This window comes from Rhinoraja longicauda, chromosome 1 (genome assembly GCF_053455715.1).
Source record: "Rhinoraja longicauda isolate Sanriku21f chromosome 1, sRhiLon1.1, whole genome shotgun sequence".
Classification (NCBI taxonomy): Eukaryota; Metazoa; Chordata; class Chondrichthyes; order Rajiformes; family Arhynchobatidae; genus Rhinoraja; species Rhinoraja longicauda.
In genome coordinates this window covers 135,634,358-135,656,042 of record NC_135953.1, presented here as the reverse complement: position 1 = coordinate 135,656,042, position 21,685 = coordinate 135,634,358, and the positions used below count along the sequence as shown (strand labels likewise).

Below are 21,685 nucleotides of genomic sequence, written 5' to 3'. Positions count from 1 at the left end.
AACCAGTTCTAAAAGAGATATATCTGGAAACAATAATAGATAAAAGTTCTTTCATCTGATGAAACACGCTGCTCGTCCAGCGTTAACTAATTGGAAGCTGGAACATTCATCAAGAAATCTGGTTTACAGGAACACCAAAAGTTAAGGGAGACATTTCCTTGATGTTGTTGGGATTTCCCTGATATTTAAAATCATCATTATATAATCAAAATGCATGCTGCGTTTGTTCTACGATATCAAAATTATCTTAAAATTTTTGAAGTATGATTCACAATGTTTATCAGGATATTTCTCTAAAGATTCTCTGTAGTTCAACGAAAGAGATTTAGTTATGATAACTGAATAGGCTCGTACAATTAACTAATGTTTTCAAAGACAAGAATTTGACTTTATAATCTACATTCCCTGCGGTGAAGTTGGGATTTGTAGACTTCAGACGTTTTAGTCATGCATCTTTCTTCATTTAATATTCCTCAGCATCGCCAGTGCAAATTGCCAAGAGAGCTGCCTTATAGTGTCCAGATGCATATTTCTGAAAGAAATGGAAAAAATAGGGCATTTAAATAATCTTAGTTCTAAGATTATTTCCCTTCCATTGACTCCATTTATAACTCACGCTGCCTCGGCAAGGCCAGCAGCATCATCAAAGATGAGTCGCACCCTCTCCCCTCTCCCATCGGGCAAAAGGTATAGAAGTGTGAAAAAGCACACCTCCAGATTAATGTGACTTTGTGACAGGTTAGGTTTGTTATTGTCACATGTACCAAGGTACGGGGAAATCAGATCAGATAATGCTATACATAACTACAATCAAGTCAAACTCATACAATAGGGAGTGCAGTGTACAGTACTCACGCATTGAATGCATCTGCTCCATAGATTAAGCACCTATTTACACGAATACTATTTTAATTTCACGTCATTCCCATCAGATTTATCATATCCCACCATTACTTACATACGAGGGGAGATTACTGTTTTATTCATCTGGCATATCATATCATATCATATATATACAGCCGGAAACAGGCCTTTTCGGCCCTCCAAGTCCGTGCCGCCCAGTGATCCCCGTACATTAACACTATCCTACACCCACTAGGGACAATTTTTACATTTACCCAGCCAATTAACCTACATACCTGTACGCCTTTGGAGTGTGGGAGGAAACCGAAGATCTCGGAGAAACCCACGCAGGTCACGGGGAGAACGTACAAACTCCTTACAGTGCAGCACCCGTAGTCAGGATCGAACCTGAGTCTCCGGCGCTGCATTCGCTGTAAAGCAGCAACTCTACCGCTGCGCTACCGCTGCTCCATAGATTAAGCACCTATTTACACGAATACTATTTTAATTTCACGTCATTCCCATCAGATTTATCATATCCCACCATTACTTACATACGAGGGGAGATTACTGTTTTATTCATCTGGCATATCTTTGGGGAAACTGGAGCACCGGTGTTTCTGGAACACCCAGAGTAAATGCAAGTGGTCACAGGGAGAACGTGCAGACTCCAAAGAGATAGCGCCGAAGGTCAGAATTGAATCCAGGCCACTGGAGCGGGGAGACAGCAGCTTCGACAGTTCACTTTTTTTTAAACTTTAAGAGACACAGCGTGGAAACAGGCTCTTCTGCCGGGGTGGGAGCTGCTTTACATCCTCGTCGTCCACCCTGGGCAGTTCTCCGGAACTGGCAGAATTTGCAACGAAGCGTCAACTACGGTACTCTGAAGCACCAATTGCCACTTTTGTTTGTTGTAGTTTAAAAAAAAATTTTTTTTTTAGAGATACAGCGCGGAAACAGGCCCTTCGGCCCACCGAGTCCGTGTCGCCCAGCGATCCCCGCACATTAACACTATCCTACACACACTAGGGACAATTTATTTTTCTTTATACATTACCCAGTCAATTAACCTACATACCTGTACGTCTTTGGAGTGTGGGAAACCGAAGGTCTCGGAGAAAACCCACGCAGGTCACGGGGAGAACGTACAAACTCCGTACAGGCGGCGCCCGTGGTCAGGATCGAACCTGAGTCTCCGGCGCTGCATTCGCTGCAAGGCAGCAACTCTACCGCTGCGCCACCGTGCCGCCCACGACATGCGAGAGAAAGAAGGCTCTTCTGCCCACCGAGTCCGTGCCGCCCAGCGATCCCCGCACATTAACACTATCCTACACACACTAGGGACAATTTATTTTTCTTTATACATTACCCAGTCAATTAACCTACATACCTGTACGTCTTTGGAGTGTGGGAAACCGAAGGTCTCGGAGAAAACCCACGCAGGTCACGGGGAGAACGTACAAACTCCGTACAGGCGGCGCCCGTGGTCAGGATCGAACCTGAGTCTCCGGCGCTGCATTCGCTGCAAGGCAGCAACTCTACCGCTGCGCCACCGTGCCGCCCACGACATGCGAGAGAAAGAAGGCTCTTCTGCCCACCGAGTCCGTGCCGCCCAGCGATCCCCGCACATTAACACTATCCTACACACACTAGGGACAATTTTTTTCCTTTACATATTACCCAGTCAATTAACCTACATACCTGTACGTCTTTGGAGTGTGGGAAACCGAAGATCTCGGAGAAAACCCACGCAGCTCACGGGGAGAACGTACAAACTCCGTACAGACGGTGCCTGTGGTCAGGATCGAACCTGAGTCTCCGGCGCTGCATTCGCTGCAAGGCAGCAACTCTACCGCTGCGCCACCGTGCCGCCCACGACATGCGAAAGAAAGAAGGCTCTTCTGCCCACCGAGTCCGTGCCGACCAGCGATCACCCCGCACACTGACACTATCCTGCACACACTAGGGACAATTTACAATTTTCACCCCATGCCAATTAACCTACAAACCTGCACGTCTTTGGAGCGTGGGAGGAAGCTGGAGTGCTCGAAGAAAACTCGTACGGTCACAGGGTCGACATACAAACTCCATGCAGACGGCACTGGTAGTCAGGATCGAACTGTGTGTGGTCTCTGGTGCTGTAAGGTAGCCATTCTACCGCTGCCCCACTGTGTAGCCCAGTCGTGCCATTGTGCCAGTGATAGTAAGATAATAGATTTCTAAAGTATGTTGTTGAATTCGTAATATCTGCTAATGAAGCAAAATGCCCCAATTAAAACAAAACGGTTCGATGCATAAGTTAAAATGCTTGTTTAGGCAGCACAATGGCACAGAGGGTCGAGCTGTTCCCTCACAGCACCAGAGACCTGGGTTAGATCCTGACCTCCAGTGTTGCCTGTGACCTTGTGGGTTTCCTCCGGGTGCTCCAGTTTCACTCCTACTTCTCAAAGGTTAATTGGGCCTCTGTAAATGTTACCTCTTATGCAAGGAGTGAATTTATTTCACAAAATGCTGGAGTAACTCAGCAGGTCAGGCAGCATCTCAGGAGAGAAGGAATGGGTGACGTTGCGGGTCGAGACCCTTCTTCAGACTGATGTCAGGGGGGGGCGGGACAAAGGAAGGATATAGGTGGAGACAGGAAGATAGAGGGAGATCTGGGAATGGGGAGGGGAAGAGAGGGACAGAGGAACTATCTAATGTTGGAGAAGTCAATGTTCATACCGCTGGGCTGCAAGCTGCCCAAGCGAAATATGAGGTGCTGTTCCTCCAATTTCCGGTGGGCCTCACTATGGCAGAAAGGTCAGACTGGGAGTGGGAGGGGGAGTTGAAGTGCTCGGCCACCGGGAGATCAGGTTGGTTAAGGCGGACTGAGCGAAGGTGTTGAGCGAACCGATCTGTAAAGAAGTTGGCATCTAGAGTAGCGGATACAATAGATGAGGTTGCAAAGAGTGAATGTGACAATGGGATACCATAACAATAGTGTGAACGAGTGATCAATAGGCAGTGTGGAGGGCCTATTTCCATGCTAAATATTTCAATCAATCAAAGTAGTGCAGTGATTTACAATGTGATTTAATATTTGCATAGCATCATTTCATTTTGATATTTTGTCTGTCAGGTAGAGTTGCTGCTTTACAGCGAATGCAGCGCCGGAGACTCAGGTTCGATCCTGACTACGGGTGCTGCACTGTAAGGAGTTTGTACATCCTCCCCGTGACCTGCGTGGGTTTTCTCCGAGATCTTCGGTTTCCTCCCACACTCCAAAGACGTACAGGTATGTAGGTTAATTGGCTGGGTAAATGTAAAAATTGTCCCTAGTGGGTGTAGGATAGTGTTAATCAATTAAAGAGTTTAATTATTCTGATTATTGATCTTTCTTTTATTTATCAGGAATCAGGAACTAACGGGAATGAGTCGGTTAACCTACGATGAGCGATTGTCAGCACTGGGCCTGCACTCTCTGGAGTTTAGAAAAATGAGTGGGGACCTCATTGAAACGTACAGAATAGTGAAAGACTTGGATAGAGTGGATGTGGAGAGGATGTTTCCACGAGTGGGGGAGTCTAGGTCTAGAGGTCATAGGATCCGAATTAAAGGATGTTCTTTTAGGAAGGAGATGAGGAGACATTTATTTAGTCAGAGGGTGGTGAATCTGTGGAATTCTTTGCCATAGGAGGCTGTGGGGGAGGTCAGTGGATATTTTTAAGGCAAAGATAGATAGATTCTTGATTAGTACAGGTGTCAGAGGTTATGGGGAAAAGGCAAGAGAATGGGGTTAGGCAGTGTAGACTTGATGGGCCGAATGGCCTAATTCTACTCCTATTCCTTAAGACCTTATCTCAGCCAATAAGTAATATGGAAACAAAAGGTGGAATCATCAATGAAATTATCAGATTGGTCGGAAGAAGGGTCTCGACCCGAAACGTCACCCATTCTTTCTCTCCAGAGATGCTGCCTGACCCGCTAAGTTACTCCAGCATTTTGTGTCTACCTTGTTCTTAAAAACTATTGTGTTCTTCATTCATGGGAGGTGGTTGTTCCTCATGTGGCTGGCACTTATTGGCTATCTCTGATTGTTCAATGGCCAGACCATTATTGCTATCACTAATGGCCAGGCCATTACAGAGGGGAGGCCAACATCAATGATGTTAACTCTTGACACAATGTCCAGATAGACAAGGAAAGCTAATTTCCTCACCTAAAGGAAAGCGGTTTCTTTATTTCATTTCAATATTATTGATTTTTTATTAATAAGTTTTAATTAAACTTGTTTCATTTTTAATAATTTAATAGTTTTGTCCTTAAGGCCATTAAAATCTATCTGAAGATGGGTCTCGACCTGAAACGTCACCCCTTCCTCCTCTCCAGAGATGCTGCCTGTCCCGCTGAGTTACTCCAGCATTTTGTGTCCATCTTCGGTTTAAACCAGCACCTGCAGTTCCTTCCTACACAAAATCTATCTGAATAGTCTTTTTTTAGCTCGCTGTCAGTCTTTGTCAAGGACATGCTCCCGAAGGCGGTCAAGGAGTTGGGATATTCAACCTGATTTTTTTGGAGAACAATTTGACAATTTAATTACAGATTTTACCTTTGGGTCCTATCATTTTTTAATTAGCTGCACTCAAATGGTCCAGTTGTCAATGTGGGACTTCAGCTCAAGTCTTCCAAATCATTAGACTGGGTTATTAGTTGTGTAAACTAACCAGCATGCGAACATATTCAGAAACCAAATTGGTCTCATGTTACCTGCAATATGGTGACATATGGCGGCACGCTGGCGCAGCGGTAGAGTTGCTGCCTTACAGCTCTTGCAGGGCCGGAGACCCGGGTTCGATCCCGACTACGGGTGCTATCTGTACGGAGTTTGTACGTTCTCCGCGTGACTGTGTGGGTTTTCTCCGAGATCTTCGGTTTCCTCCCACACTCCAAAGACGTACAGGTTTGTAGGTCAATTAGCTTGGTGTATGCGTAACTTGCCCCTAGTGTGTGTAGGATAGTGTTAATGTGCGGGGATCGCTGGTCGGTGCGGACTCGATGGGCCGAAGGGCCTGTTTTGGTGCTGAATCTCGAAACTAAACTAAACTGAACAATGGTACCTGCACTTCAATTTATGTATTTTGAAGAATTTATGATATTGAAAAATGTGGAAAATTATTTTCCTCATTTAGTGGACTGCCCTGTTATACTGGACTCTTCAGCAGTACACTGGGGATCTGGTCTCTCCAACCCTATATAACGTTAAAACTATTGCAGGAGTGGTGAACCCATGTTTGAGTGTGTATTCATGGCCTGGAGATTTGGAGGGACAATGTGAGGGTTTTTTAAAAATCTCTTTTTAGTATTTAAAATGTTTAAATTATCATTCTAATGATTTAACGCAATACTAATAGTTTTCTTTAAAACATTTGTGCACATGAGAGACAGTTTAAATCTATAATAAAGCCTAATGCAGGGTCCCGACTAAAAATACATCGATCATTGCTTTGCCTCCACAGATGCTGTTTGACCTGCTTCTTTCCTGCAGATAGACACAAAAAGCTGGAGTAACTCAGCAGGTCAGGCAGCATCTCTGGAGAAATTGAATAGGTGACTTTTCGGGCCGAGACCCTTCTTCAGACTTCCAGCAGTTTGTTTCTCCTCACTAAGTCTTGACAGCTCCAGCCTTGCCTACTGTCAAATTCAACACAGTTCAATAATAGTTAATAGGAAGGATGTCATTAAGCTGGAAAGGGTGCAAAAAACATTGTGAAATGTTATCCGGTTTGGAGGGCTTGAATTATAAGATGAAGCCGGATAAGCTGGGCCTTTTTCCCCCCTGAAGCCTAGCAAGCAGTGGAGTGACCTTTATTGGGGTATACAAAATTATGAGGGGCATCGATAAGGTGGATGATCACAATCTTTTTCACAGGGAGGGCAGCTTTAATTTTAAGGACATCGATTTGAGGTGAGGAGGTAGAGATCGAAAAGGGATCTGAGGGGCAACTTTTTCCACACAGAGGGTGGTCAGTATTTGCAACAGGCTGCCAGGGGAAGTGGAAGAGGCAGTTACAATTGTAATATTAAAACACGTCAGGGCAGGTAAGTGGATTGAAAAGGTTTAGAGGATATGTGTCAAATGAAGGCAAACCGGATTAACATGGATAAACATCTGGTTAGATGGGCCGAAGGGCCTCTTGCCATGCTGTATTACTAAATGACTTCTAAGAGTGTCAAGCATTCCAGGAGTAGGGTCCCGGCAGTTCATTGCCTAATGACAATGCACTACTGATACCATATTACGCCCCACCTGACACTCCTTGGGTGCAGATGGTCAACTTGGTCAGTTCTCTGCCCGGGTAAGGCAGGGTAAATGTCTAGCCTGAACAGTGGATCAGTTCAGCTGCCTTCAATTAAATTATTAGTGTGGTGCTAATAAAATGAAACTGACATGAAAGTTAGATTTAGGAGAATAATCATTCTAATTAATGGCCACGAGTACAACTCATAGTCTGACAGACTGATTCCGCAAGAGTTGTGGTAAAGACAACAGCAAATCTGATTGGCAAGGAATCGCTTTTTCACTACATGTGTTTGTGCCTTTGATCGGACTTTACTGGCTTTATCTTGCACTAAATGGAATGGAATGGATGGAATACTTTATTGTCACATGTGACGAGGCACAGTGAAATTCTTTGCTTGCACACCCAATGTATAAAAATAGCAGCCACCTATGGGGCTGAGAAAGTTACAAAGCATGCCGGCTCCTCCTTTTGTTCCCCCCCCCCACCAGCAGTCCCCCACACTGGGTCCCCATTGCCCATTGTTATCCTCTGATCATGTATCTGTACACTGTGAATGGTTTGATTGTAATCATGTATTGTCTTTTTGCTGACTGGTTAGCACGCAACAAAAAGTGTACCTCGGTACAACAAAACTGAACGAAATAAATAAATAAATAATCCATACCTTGATATCATGATGTATTGAATTTCCATAGCTGGTCTTGTAAATTGTTTTAATATTCATTAGGTCAATTTCACTCCTTGAAATCATGATCCTTATGATGGTTCTGTTGTGAAAGTCATAGTCCTAAATAAAGTTACAAAAGTCGTGGTTATCGATTTGGCCTCTGCAAACTATTCCCTCTGTGTGCAATGCCTGTTAGGTTTGTTTAAGTGTCATTTAACCGCAAAATTACACAATTAATGCAGTATTATATAGTCGTGATGAAATTTGTGGTTATTGTAATTATTAAATATGACATAGAAAATCCACAGGATGGATGATTTTGCTGTATCACACTTTAAGCAGTTTGCAACATTTGCTGGGAATGCATTTTGGCATATTGCAAGATCAGGTGCTGTATCATACTTTAAGCAGTTAGCAACATTTGCAGGGAATACATTTTGGCATATTGCAAGATCAGGTGCGGCACGGTGGCGCAGCGGTAGAGTTGCTGCCTTACAGCGCTTGCAGCGCCGGAGACCCGGGTTTGATCCCGACTACGGGTGCTGTCTGTACGGAGTTTGTACGTTCTCCCCGTGACCGCCTGGGTTTTCTCCGAGATCTTCGTTTTCCTCCCACATTCCAAACACCTACAGGTTTGTTGGTTAATTGGCTTGGTATAAGTGTAAATTGTCCCCAGTGTGTTAATGTGTGTGGATCGCTGGTCGGTGTGGACACGGTGGGCCGAAGGGCCTGTTTCTGCACTATATCCCGAAACGAAACTAATAAATATGCTCTACTGGGAGCACCCCCTGATATCTTGCTTATGGGACACTGATTTTTAATAGTGGATCCGGAACAGCTTTAGGTTCTGTCAAGCAAGGTTCTCCACAAGATTTATCCTATCTCTGAATATTCGCCAGACTCCAGGCGGAAATTGGAAACAAGCTGAAGGTAAAGTAGGAGAGACATCTGTTCTACTACCTCTTTGCTGGATTCTGCAGAGTTTAGAGGCAGAGCAATATTTTCCGAAGTTCAGGGGCTGGATGAAAATCACATCCATTCCTTCAGCTTTACACCTAGGATGGCTGGTGACTGTATCACAACTCAATTCATTTGAATGGAATTGAAAAGCTAAATATTTAGACCGCAGGAGGATGAGAGAGATCTAATGGAGGTGTACAAAATCATGAGAGGATTTGATCAGGTAGATGCACAGAGACTCTTGACCAGAGTAGGGGGAATCAAAAACGGGGCGGCACGGTAGCGCAGCGGTAGAGTTGCTGCTTTACAGCGAATGCAGCGCCGGAGACTCAGGTTCGATCCTGACTACGGGTGCTGCACTGTAAGGAGTTTGTACGTTCTCCCCGTGACCTGCGTGGGTTTACTCCGAGATCTTCGGTTTCCTCCCACACTCCAAAGACGTACAGGTATGTAGGTTAATTGGCTGGGTAAATGTAAAAAATGTCCCTAGTGGGTGTAGGATAGTGTTAATGTACGGGGATCACTGGGCGGCACGGACTTGGAGGGCCGAAAAGGCCTGTTTCCGGCTGTATATATATGATATGATATGATATGATATGATATGAAAAACCAGAGGGCATAGGTCTAAGGTGAGGGGGGGGGGGAGATTTAATAGGAACATGAGAGGTAAAATTTTCACACTATGGGTGGTGGGTGTATGGAGCAAGCTGCAGAGAAGGTAGTTGAGGCAGGGATTATTGCAACATTTAAGAAACATTTAGACAGGTACATGGAAATTGGCAGGTTTAGAGGGATAAGGGCCAAACTCAGGCAGGTGGGACTACTGTAGATGGGACATGGTGGGCTAGTTGGGCCGAAGGGCCTGTTCCCACAATGCATCACTCTATACCTCTACAGAAAAGTGGTTTATTTATATACCTTCCTTTGATTATATCTGTACATTTCAAAACAAAATCTAGTATTCTAAACTGTTTGCAAGTAAATTAATTATTTTAGTTTTTGATATTTTATTGGTGGTTTTGTTATGATTAAGTAAATCTATTTGAACGATTTTAACTGCCCGATTATCAAAGACATTGAAGAGCTGTTCAAAGGCAGAGAGGGCAGTGCAGTGCAGTGCAGTGCAGTGCAGTGGTTGTTGGGGTGCAGTTGCTGCCCTTGAAATGGCTGTGGCAGCCAAATGGGTGGGCGCAAGGATGGGCAGTGAACATGGGCAGTGAACATGGGTGACCACGGACACAGGGCTGGCTGAACATGACCCTAACCCTAATGCAAACCCAAATTTAGTTTAAAGGTCAAAAAAATTAAAATACATAATCTATACACTAGGATTCTTGTTTGTTTGTTTGTTTCCGAACTACAGCCAAAACGGTACGCGATAGCGCGACAATTTTAGGCCCACCTTACTCACCGTCGTCCCTTTGGTGCTAATGGAAGAAGTTTCATTGAAATCGGTGTTATATTTGTTAAAGTTATTCACATTTTAAAGTTTAAATCTATCTCCTTGGGAGGGAGGGGGAGGGAGGGGTGGAGGGAGGAGGATAAGGGGGTTTAAGGAGGATGGAGTGGGAGGGAGGGAGAGGTGAGGGGGGGAGAGGAGGGAGGAGGGGGGAGGGGGAAGGGGAGGGGAGGGGGGGGGAGGAGAGGGTGCTGCACGAATGCAGGAAAGGTTTGGGCCCAACGGGTCCACTTGGTCTAGTGTTAACTAAAAACAAATAATTATTTTGATTTAATGATTGAATTATTTTTTTAAAGAAGCATCTTTTCTTTGCTTATTCTTCCACAGCTCTTCAGTGAAACTATTGGAGGGCGATCCTAATACCAAATCTAGCCTGATACAAGGTTTAAGAGGCTATTTTGCCAATGTAGATGCTTCTCAGTAAGTCTAGCTTCTGATGCTGGCTGGGTTCCATGCAATGAAGTGAACTGACTCTTCCAAACGTATCACAAAGTCCACAATTCTCGTATTTGACATGCACAGGCTGAGGTCATTGGTCAACTGCTGCTGATCAACGCTTAGTTCTAATCAGTGGTTCTATGTGTAATCAGTGGCACAAACCAGCAAGATTCTACCCTGTGACTTGTCAAGCTGTGAAAATTTTACTTTTATCTGAACACTGGTGTTTTTTTCCGAACATTTTGCAGGTATATCTGGTAAGTACCTCATGCCCAATGAAAATCTTGGCAGCAGTTCTGGCCACCCCATTACAGTTCTGGGCGCCCCATTACAGGAAGGATGTGGAAGGCTTTGGAGGGGGTGCAGAAAAGGTTTACCATTATGATGGCTGGAATAGAAAGTAATCACAATAAGGAAAGGTTAGACAAACTTAGATTGCTTACTCAGCAGCGTCAGAGGATGAGAGGAGACCAGATAGAAGTATATAAAGCTGTGAGAGGTATAGATAGGGTAGACAGTCAAAAGCTTTTTTCCCAGGGTGTACATGTCAAATATTAAAGGACATAGCTCAAGGGTGAGAGAGACAAAGTTTAAAGGAGATGTGTGGGGCAAGGTTCTTGCACAGAGAATGGTAAGGCGCCTGAAACGTACTGCTGGGGCGGTGGTGGAGGCAGTTATGATAGTGGCGTTTAAGAGACTTATGGATAGGCACATGGATATGCAGGAAATTGAGGTATTTGTGCAGGCAGAGGAGATTAGTTTAACGTGGCATCATGTTTGGTATGGACATGATGTGGAAGGGTCTGTTTCTATGGTGTACTGTCATATGTTATCTCTGTTAAGGCACTATCATGGTGTAGCCCGAGGTGCTGTGGTACATGTCAGGGTTCAGCTTCTGAATTCTATAATTAGCTTGGCCTTTAAATGTGCCCGTTAGGAAATGACATCTGGGCACCTCAGCTCCATGACTGAGGTTGGAGAGCCCTCGGTTTTGGAGTGAAAGTATCGCAGCTTTTACTGCTGCCTATCTGCCACGTAGACAGGCTCCACTCCACCGGGAAGCTTGTGGGAGGTGAGGTTTGCGAGGTGAGAGATTGAGAAAGAGTTCTTCAGCGGTCCTCTTAGCCACGGATGACTTGCTTCAGAGTGGCCCTGATGAGGTGTGCGGAGGAATTGCGAACTCCTCCACAGGTGGAGTTGTAGGCGGCCTGATGGTACAGGCGAGGATGGGTGTAGGTGGCAAAGATACTGGAGGAGCCAAGATGAACCACTCCGTCGAAATCGCCTATACTGAAGTGCAGTACGCAAAGGAGCGTAACGTCCGCCATTTTAGTAGGCGAAACCCGCCGTTCCCTATGCCTCTCGCAGTGTAATCAGTGTTTTGGGGGAACAGTGTATGTGATGATACCATAAAAATGCAGAATATATCTCATCTATCAATTCACAGATTTTTGTTATTTTTTCTTTTTAAATGTTTCTGCAAGTTTCTGCCTACTAAAATGGCGCTGTGACATACTACGTTTTTTAGGGTCGAGTGGTCTATCGTGCTCTGTTCTATTATCTTTAGCAGGCGGGGAATGGGTGGGGCATCAGCACTTTGGGAGATGGTGTGCTCCTTCCACCATTTACATTGGGCTTCTGCATGTTCTCAATGAAGGGACTGCAGGTTGTGGATGTTACACATTCAACTTGTTCAATTTCAGCACATCCTTGGCACTGCAGTCAGATTAAATCTACAATGATAGCTCAATACAATGACAACTCAACGTTGTTCACAATTTCAGTCCATAGTTGATGTATACTCGCAATTAGTTCCTATAAATGTTTATTACAACTCATTATCTCTACTGAGATACGGCACGGTGGCGCAGCGGTAGAGTTGCTGCCTTACAGCGAATGCAGCGCCGGAGACTCAGGTTCGATCCTGACTACGGGCGCCGTCTGTACGGAGTTTGTACGTTCTCCCCGTGACCTGCGTGGGTTTTCTCCGAGATCTTCGGTTTCCTCCCACACGCCAAAGACGTACAGGTATGTAGGTTAATTGACTGGGTAAATGTTAAAATTGTCCCTAGTGTGTGTAGGATAGTGTTAGTGTGCGGGGATCGTTGGGCGGCGCGGACCCGGTGAGCCGAAGGGCCTGTTTCCGCGCTGTATCTCTAAATCTAAAAATCTAAAAAATCGAAAAAAATCTACTTTCAATCATGCTCACTTGTGTTATATTAATTAAATATAGAAGCACATTATCCATCAAAATAACAAGTTATCTTTATTTACGCTATTGAATCCCAGTGTGTTATTGAAGACCTCGATCAAATCTGCTCTTAGGTTTTCTGAGAAAAATAACTCTAATTTCTTCATTCAGCATATTACTGCAATTTACCCTCCTTGGAACCAACATTATAAACCTCTTCTGTGCCTCTTCTTGAAGTGCGTGCGTGGAAATGAATACAATACATTAGCTGTAGGTAAAATAATGTCTTAGAAAGTCTAGTTTCTTCTAGTTCAGTTTAGTTTAGTTTAGAGAAAATACACTGGAATTTAGAAGGATGAGAGGGGATCTTATCGAAACATATAAGATTATTAAGGGGTTGGACACTTTAGAGGCAGGTAACGTGTTCCCAATGTTGGGGGAGTCCAGAACCAGAGGCCACAGTTTAAGAATAAGGGGTAGGCCATTTGGAACGGAGATGAGGAAAATTTTTTTCAGTCAGAGAGTTGTGAATCTGTGGAATTCTCTGCCTCAGAAGGCAGTGGAGGCCAATTCTCTGAATGCATTCAAGAGAGAGCTCGATAGAGCTCTTAAGGATAGCGGAGTCAGGGGGTATGGGGAGAAGGCAGGAACGGGGTACTGATTGAAAATGATCAGCCATGATCACATTGAATGGCGGTGCTGGCTCGAAGGGCCGAATGGCCTACTCCTGCGTCTATTGTCTATTGTCTATTGTCTATTGTCTATTGAGATACAGCGCAGAAACAGGCCCTTTCGGCCCACCGGGTCCACGCCGACCAGCGATCCCCGCACAATAACACCATCCTACACCCACTAGGGACAATTTTTCCGTTTATCAAGCCAATTAACCAACAAACCTGCACGTCATTGGTGTCTTCTGGTTTCGATGATACTATTAATAACATTCAGGCTTACAGGACTCAGAATATTACCTCCCACAAGTGCAAGCCAGTGAAAGATAGGGTTTAAATTCTCTCAATTACTGGCTTGTGGTGCATATTATTGTGGATCATGCCTCCTCAAGTGTTCACCCAGGTACAGTTTAAATGTAAATATGATTTCTCCCTCCACTTTGCAGTAGATTCAAGTGAATTATTTTTACATCATCTCCCTTCCTTTAGCATTATCAACAATTCACCAAGCTTTCCTGTCACTTCAAAAAGATCAATGCACAAATATCTCCAGCTAGTTCAATTTTCCACCATATTAACACATTCTTCCTGTCAAATATTTTCTTTCACTCTTCTGCATTGAATTTCATGCTCTGTATTTCTGATTTAAAACCAGTAGGGGCCCCCAGTGCTTGCAGGATATCAGCTTCCTGTTTCATGAAGAGGATTTGAGTTTAGGTGCAAGGAGGTTCTACTGCAGTTGTACAGGTCCCCTGGTGAGACCGCACCTGGAGTATTGTGTGCAATTTTGGTTTTGAGGATGGACATTATTGCTATTGAGGCAGTGCAGCGTAGGTTCACCAGGTTAATTCCCGGGATGGCGGGACAGACATATGATGAAAGAATGGACCGACTGGGCTTATAATTCACTGGGATTTGGAAGGATGAGAGGGGAGCTTATAGAGAAATATAACATTCTTAAAGGATTGGACAGGCTAGATGCAGGGGAAATGTTCCCGATGTTGGGGGAGTTCAGAACCAGGGGTCACAGTTTAAGAATAAGGGGTAGGCCATTTAGGACTGAGATGAGGAAAAACATTTTCACCCAGAGAGTTGTGAATCTGTGGAATTCTCTGCCGCAGAAGGCAATGGAGGCCAATTCACTAGATAATTTCAAGAGAGAGTTCGATTTAGCTCTTCGGGCTAAAGGAATCAAGGGATATGGGGAAAAAGCAGGAACAGGGTACTGATTTTGGATGATCACCTATGATCATATTGGATGACGGTGCTGGCTCGGTGCCGAATGGCCTACTCCTGCACCTATTTTCCACATCAGGGATCCAAAAGCAACTTAAATGCAACTATCATATGACCTCAACCACCAACCCTGGCAGTGTGTTCCAGGCACTCATGACCCTATGTGGAAAAAAACATTGCCCCTTACTTCCCCTTTAAACTCTGCCCCCCTCACTTTAAAGCTATGCCCTCTAGTATTTGATTTCTTTTCCATTCTGGGGAAAATGTTCTGACAGTCTGCCCTATCTTTGCCACTCATCATTTTATATATTTCCATCAGGTCTCTCCGCAATCTCCAGCATTCCAGAGAAAACAATGCAGGTCTGTCCAGTCTCTCCCTGTAGCTCATGCCCCCTAATCCAGGCATACGCTCCAAGACATGTTTGTAAGGTTTTGGCAAGGAGGCTAAGCGAAGATAGAAGGTAAAGCAAGGTTTTCCCAATGTTGGGGTAGTCCATAACCAGGGGCCACAGTTTAAGAATAAGGGGTAGGCCATTTAGAACAGAGATGAGGAAAAACTTTTTCAGTCAGAGAGTTGTGAATCTGTGGAATTATCTGCCTCAGAGGGCAGTGGAGGCCTTTTCTCTGAATGCATTCAAGAGAGAGCTAGATAGAGCTCTTAGGGATAGCGGAGTCAGGGGGTATGGGGAGAAGGCAGGAACGGGGTACTGATTGAGAATGATCAGCCATGATCCCATTGAATGGCGGTGCTGGCTCGAAGGGCCGAATGGCCTACTCCTGCATCTATTGTCTATTGTCTATTGTCTATTGTCTATTGAGATACAGCGCAGAAACAGGCCCTTTCGGCCCACCGGGTCCACGCCGACCAGCGATCCCCGCACAATAACACCATCCTACACCCACTAGGGACAATTTTTCCGTTTATCAAGCCAATTAACCGACAAACCTGCACGTCATTGGTGTCTTCGATGATACTATTAATAACATTCAGGCTTACAGGACTCAGAATATTACCTCCCACAAGTGCAAGCCAGTGAAAAATAGAGTTTAAATTCTCTCAATTACTGGCTTGTGGTGCATATTATTGTGGATCATGCCTCCTCAAGTGTTCACCCAGGTACAGTTTAAATGTAAATATGATTTCTCCCTCCACTTTACAGTAGATTCAAGTGAATTATTTTTACATCATCTCCCTTCCTTTAGCATTATCAACAATTCACCAAGCTTTCCTGTCACTTCAAAATGATCTGTGCACAAATATCTCCAGCTAGTTCAATTTTCCACCATATTAACACATTCTTCCTGTCAAATATTTTCTTTCACTCTTCTGCATTGAATTTCATGCTCTGTATTTCTGCTTTGAAACCAGTAGGGGCCCCCAGTGCTTGCAGGATATCAGCATCCTGTTTCATGAAGAGGATTTGAGTTTAGGAGCAAGGAGGTTCTACTGCAGTTGTACAGGTCCCCTGGTGAGACCGCACCTGGAGTATTGTGTGCAATTTTGGTTTCGAGGATGGACATTATTGCTATTGAGGCAGTGCAGCGTAGGTTCACCAGGTTAATTCCCGGGATGGCGGGACAGTCATATGATGAAAGAATGGACCGACTGGGCTTATATTCACTGGGATTTGGAAGGATGAGAGGGGAGCTTATAGAAACATATAAAATTCTTAAAGGATTGGACAGGCTAGATGCAGGAAAAATGTTCCCGATAACCATATAACCATATAACAACTACAGCACGGAAACAGGCCCGTTCGGCCCTACCAGTCCACGCCGACCACTCTCTCTGACCTAGTCTCATCTACCTGCTCTCAGACCATAACCCTCTAATCCCCTCTTATCCATATACCTATCCAATTTACTCTTAAATAATAAAATCGAGCCTGCCTCCACCACTTCCACCGGAAGCCCATTCCATACAGCCACCACCCTCTGAGTAAAGAAGTTACCCCTCATGTTACCCCTAAACTTTTGTCCCTCAATTCTGAAGCTATGTCCCCTTGTTGGAATCTTCCCCACTCTCAAAGGGAAAAGCCTACCCACGTCAACTCTGTCCGTCCCTCTTAAAATTTTAAAAACCTCTATCAAGTCCCCCCTCAACCTTCTACGCTCCAAAGAATAAAGACCCAACCTGTTCAACCTCTCTCTGTAGCTTAAGTGCTGAAACCCAGGCAACATTCTAGTAAATCTCCTCTGTACCCTCTCCATTTTGTCGACATCCTTCCTATAATTTGGCGACCAGAACTGCACACCATACTCCAGATTCGGCCTCACCAATGCCCTGTACAATTTTAACATTACATCCAGGGGAGCTATGTGAGGATGCTCTTCCTCGACTTCAGCTCTGCCTTTAACACGGTCATCCCGAGCAGACTGGTCACCAAACTTTCTGACCTTGGATTTTCCCAAACCATCTGCCAATGGATCAAGGACTTCCTGACCAACCGCCCCCAGACCGTCAAAATAGGCCCTCACCTCTCCTCCACCATTACACTGAGCACCGGCTCACCACAGGGCTGTGTGTTGAGCCCCATCCTTTACTCCCTCTACACTCACGACTGCGCCCCCACCCATCCCACCAACACCATCATCAAGTTCGCGGATGACACGACTGTGGTTGGACTCATCTCAGGAGGAGATGAGACAGCCTATAGGGATGAAATCCAAAGGCTGGCAGCATGGTGTTCAGTGAACAATCTTGTCCTGAACTCCTCCAAAACAAAGGAACTTATAATTGACTTCAGAAAAACCAGTGTAGAATACGACCCACTCTACATCAATGGGGTCTGTGTGGAAAGGGTACCCGCTTTCAGGTTCCTGGGTACGCACATCGCAGAGGATCTTACCTGGTCTACCAACACCATCACCACAGTAAAGGAGGCACAGCAGAGACTCCACTTCCTGAGGATCCTCAGGAAAACCAACCTGCAGGAGAAGCTCATGTTGGCCTTCTATCGCTGCTCCATCGAGAGTGTGCTGGCATACTGTATAACCACATGGTATGCCAGCTGCTCAGAAAAGGACAGGAAGGCCCTTCAGAGGGTCATCACGACGGCCCAGAAGATCATCGGCTGCTCACTGCCCTCCCTGGAGCACCTGTTCAGCCTACGCTGCCTCAGTAGAGCAGGCAAAATAATAAAAGATCCATCCCACCCCGGCCACCGTCTGTTTGTTCATCTGCCCTCTGGTCGACGTTTCAGGTCGATCAAATCCCGAACAAACAGACTTAAGAACAGTTTTTACCCCAGGGCCATACGAGAACTGAACACTACCTTTGCACTAGGCAACACCGTTAAAAAATCTTGTACTTAATATAATTGTATTTATTTGTTTTTGTATTTATTTGTTTTTGCATTTATTGCATATATGTTTGTACGCACCGTCAGGATTGGCTATTTTTTAATTTCGTTGTACTCGTTGCAATGACAATAAATGAATATTATTATTATATTATTATTATTATTATTATTATTATAACTTCTATATTCGATGCTCTGATTTATAAAGGCAAGCATACCAAACGCCTTCTTCACCACCCTATCCACATGAGATTCCACCTTCAGGGAACAATGCACAGTTATTCCCAGATCCCTCTGTTCCACTGCATTCCTCAATTCCCTACCATTTACCCTGTACGTCCTATTTTGATTTGTCCTACCAAAATGCAGCACCTCACACTTATCAGCATTAAACTCCATCTGCCATCTTTCAGTCCACCCTTCCAAAAGGCCCAAGTCTCTCTGTAGACTTTGAAACTCTACTTCATTATTAACTACACCACCTATCTTAGTATCATCTGCATATTTACTAATCCAATTTGCCACACCATCATCCAGATCATTAATGTAAATGACAAACAACAGTGTACCCAACACAGATCCTTGGGGTACTCCACTAGACACTGGCCTCCAACCTGACATACAATTGTCAACCATTACCCTCTGGTATCTCCCATTCAGCCATTGTTGAATCCATCTTGCAACCTCACTATTAATACCCAACGATTTAACCTTCTTAATCAACCTTCCATGTGGAACCTTGTCAAATGCCTTACTGAAGTCCATATAGACAACATCCACAGCCTTGCCCTTATCAATTTCCCTGGTAACCTCTTCAAAAAATTCAAGAAGATTAGTCAAACATGACCTTCCAGGCACAAATCCATGTTGACTGTTTCTAATCAGGCCTTGTTTATCCAAATAATTATATATATTGTCCCTAAGTATCTTTTCCATTAATTTTCCCACCACAGACGTCAAACTAACAGGTCTATAATTGCTAGGTTTACTTTTAGAACCTTTTTTAAACAAAGGCACAACATGCGCAATGCGCCAATCTTCCAGCACCATCCCCGTTTCTAATGACGTTTGAAATATTTCCGTCATAGCCCCTGCTATTTCTGCACTAACTTCCCTCAATGTCCTAGGGAATATCCTATCAGGACCTGGAGACTTATCCACTTTTATATTTTTCAAAAGTGTCCGTACCTCCTCTTCTTTAATCCTCACAATTTCCATCACTACACTTGTTTCGCTTACCTCACATAATTCAATATCCTTCTCCTCGGTGAATACCGAAGAAAAGAAATTGTTTAATATCTCCCCCATTTCTTCCGGCTCAGCAAATAGCTGTCCACTCTGACTCTCTAATGGACCGATGTTGGGGAGTCCAGAACCAGGGGTCACAGTTTAAGAATAAGGGGTAGGCCATTTAGGACTGAGATGAGGAAAAACATTTTCACTCAGAGAGTTGTGAATCTGTGGAATTCTCTGCCTCAGAAGGCAATGGAGGCAAGTTCACTGGATGATTTCAAGAGAGAGTTCGATTTAGCTCTTAGGACTAAAGGAATTAAGGGATATGGGGAAAAAGCTGGAATGGGGTACTGATTTTGGATGATCAGCTATTATCATATTGAATGATGGTGCTGGCTCGGTGCCGAATGGCCTACTCCTGCACCTATTTTCCACATCAGGGATCCAAAAGCAACTTAAATGCAACTGTCATATGACCTCAACCACCAACCCTGGCAGTGTGTTCCAGGCACTCATGACCTTATATGGAAAAAAACATTGCCCCTTACTTCTCCTTTAAACTCTGCCCCACTCACTTTATGTCCTCTAGTATTTGTTTTTCTTTCCATTCTGGGGAAAATGTTCTGACAGTTTGCCCTATCTTTGCCACTCATCATTTTATATATTTCCATCAGGTCTCTCCGCAATCTCCAGCATTCCAGAGAAAACAATGCAGGTCTGTCCAGTCTCTCCCTGTAGCTCATGCCCCCTAATCCAGGCATACGCTCCAAGACATGTTTGTAAGGTTTTGGCAAGGAGGCTGAGCGAAGATAGAAGGTAAAGCAAGGTTTTCCCAATGTTGGGGGAGTCCAGAACCAGGGGCCACAGTTTAAGAATAAGGGGTAGGCCATTTAGAACGGAGATGAGGAAAAAACTTTTTCAGTCAGAGAGTTGTGAATCTGTGGAATTCTCTGCCTCAGAGGGCAGTGGAGGCCTTTTCTCTGAATGAATTCAAGGGAGAGCCAGATGGAGCTCGTAAGGATAGCGGAGTCAGGGGGTATGGGGAGAAGGCAGAAACGGGGTACTGATTGAGAATGATCAGCCATGATCACATTGAATGGCGGTGCTGGCTCGAAGGGCCGAATGGCCTACTCCTGCACCTATTGTCTATTATCTATTGTCTATTGTCTAAGGTGAGTTGTTTTCCTTACACAAGTTCCTCTATAGTTAGCTCAGTGAGAATAGCTGCTCGGGCAGTGCTCTGTTTCTTCAGCCGGAATGTGGGAGGTCAGAGAGACTCCCAGTCGTCCTGTGGACTACACCTGTTGGAGCTGTATGCAGCTGTATCACCTTACAGACAGCGTTAAGGAACCTGAGCTAAGGCTGAATGACCACAGCCTTGTCCGGGGGTGTGAGAGTCTCAGAGACAAGAGTCATAGTGAGGTGGTCACACCTAAGGTACGGGCAGAAAGTATAGAGGTGGAAGGAATTGCAGAAGCTGGTTTATGTCCCAGCGGAGCGATCTGTCCGTGGGGGAATGTTGCCGACCGGCCCGCTGCAGCCTGCAGGAGTACGTGCTGAGGGACGCACTGAAGCTCGGTGCAGCCAACGCCAAGGCTCTGTGGGGGAGGGCCACAGTCTAGGGTCCTTCCGCTGCTGGACATTGGGGGGCAGAGTGTGGTGGAGAGAGACGCCCCTCCAAATAAGGGAAGGGATTTCACCCCAGGGGGCTACATGAGTGGCGAGGTTGGGGGGGGTGGGGGGGGGGGGGGGTAAAATTGTGTGCAAGCAGTATTGAATGTATGTATAGCCTCCGAGAATGTCGGAAGAATGTGTTTTTACACAGTTCCTGTACTACCCATGTTTTTTTTACTTGAATAAAGTTTATTTCGATTTAAAAAAAAGATGTGCTGGTTCAAACCAAAGATAGACACAAAAAGCTGGAGTAATACGATGTTGGTGAGGCCACACTTGGAGTATTATGTTCAGCTTTGGACAGCCTGCTTTGGAAAAGATGTCATTAAGCTGGAAAGAGTACAGAGAAGATTTATAGGGGCGTTACTAGGACTCAAAGCCCTGAGCTACAATGTTGGGCAGGACAGGCCTTTATTCCTCGGGGACTGGAAGATGCATGGCGATCTCATAGAGATGTGTGACACAAAATGCTGGAGTAACTCAGCGGGTCAGGCAGCACCTCTGGAGAGAAGGAATGGGTGACGTTTCAGGTCGAGGCCCTTCTTCAGACTGATGTCAGGGGAAGGGGCGGGACAAAGGGACAGAGGAGCTATCTGAAGTTAGAGAAGTCAATGTTCATACCGCTGGGGTGTAAACTACCCAAGCGAAATATGAGATGCTGTTCCTCCAATTACACCCCAGCGGTATGAACATTGACTTCTCTAACTTCAGATAGTTCCTCTGTTCCTCC

General features: G+C 44.9%; 1 protein-coding gene across 1 annotated transcript in view; it reads right to left on the bottom strand.

The window, feature by feature from the left end:
- Window positions 1-289: 289 nt before the first annotated feature.
- Window positions 290-21,685, bottom strand: part of LOC144593578 (annexin A10-like) — a 70,694-nt gene continuing 49,298 nt past the window's right edge. The window contains exons 10-11 of the mRNA XM_078399389.1: window positions 7,789-7,911; window positions 290-532 (exon numbers count right to left, since the gene is read on the bottom strand). Coding sequence (XP_078255515.1) covers window positions 464-532; window positions 7,789-7,911 — 192 coding nt within the window. The 3' untranslated portion in view covers window positions 290-463. The remainder of the gene's footprint in view (window positions 533-7,788; window positions 7,912-21,685) is intronic.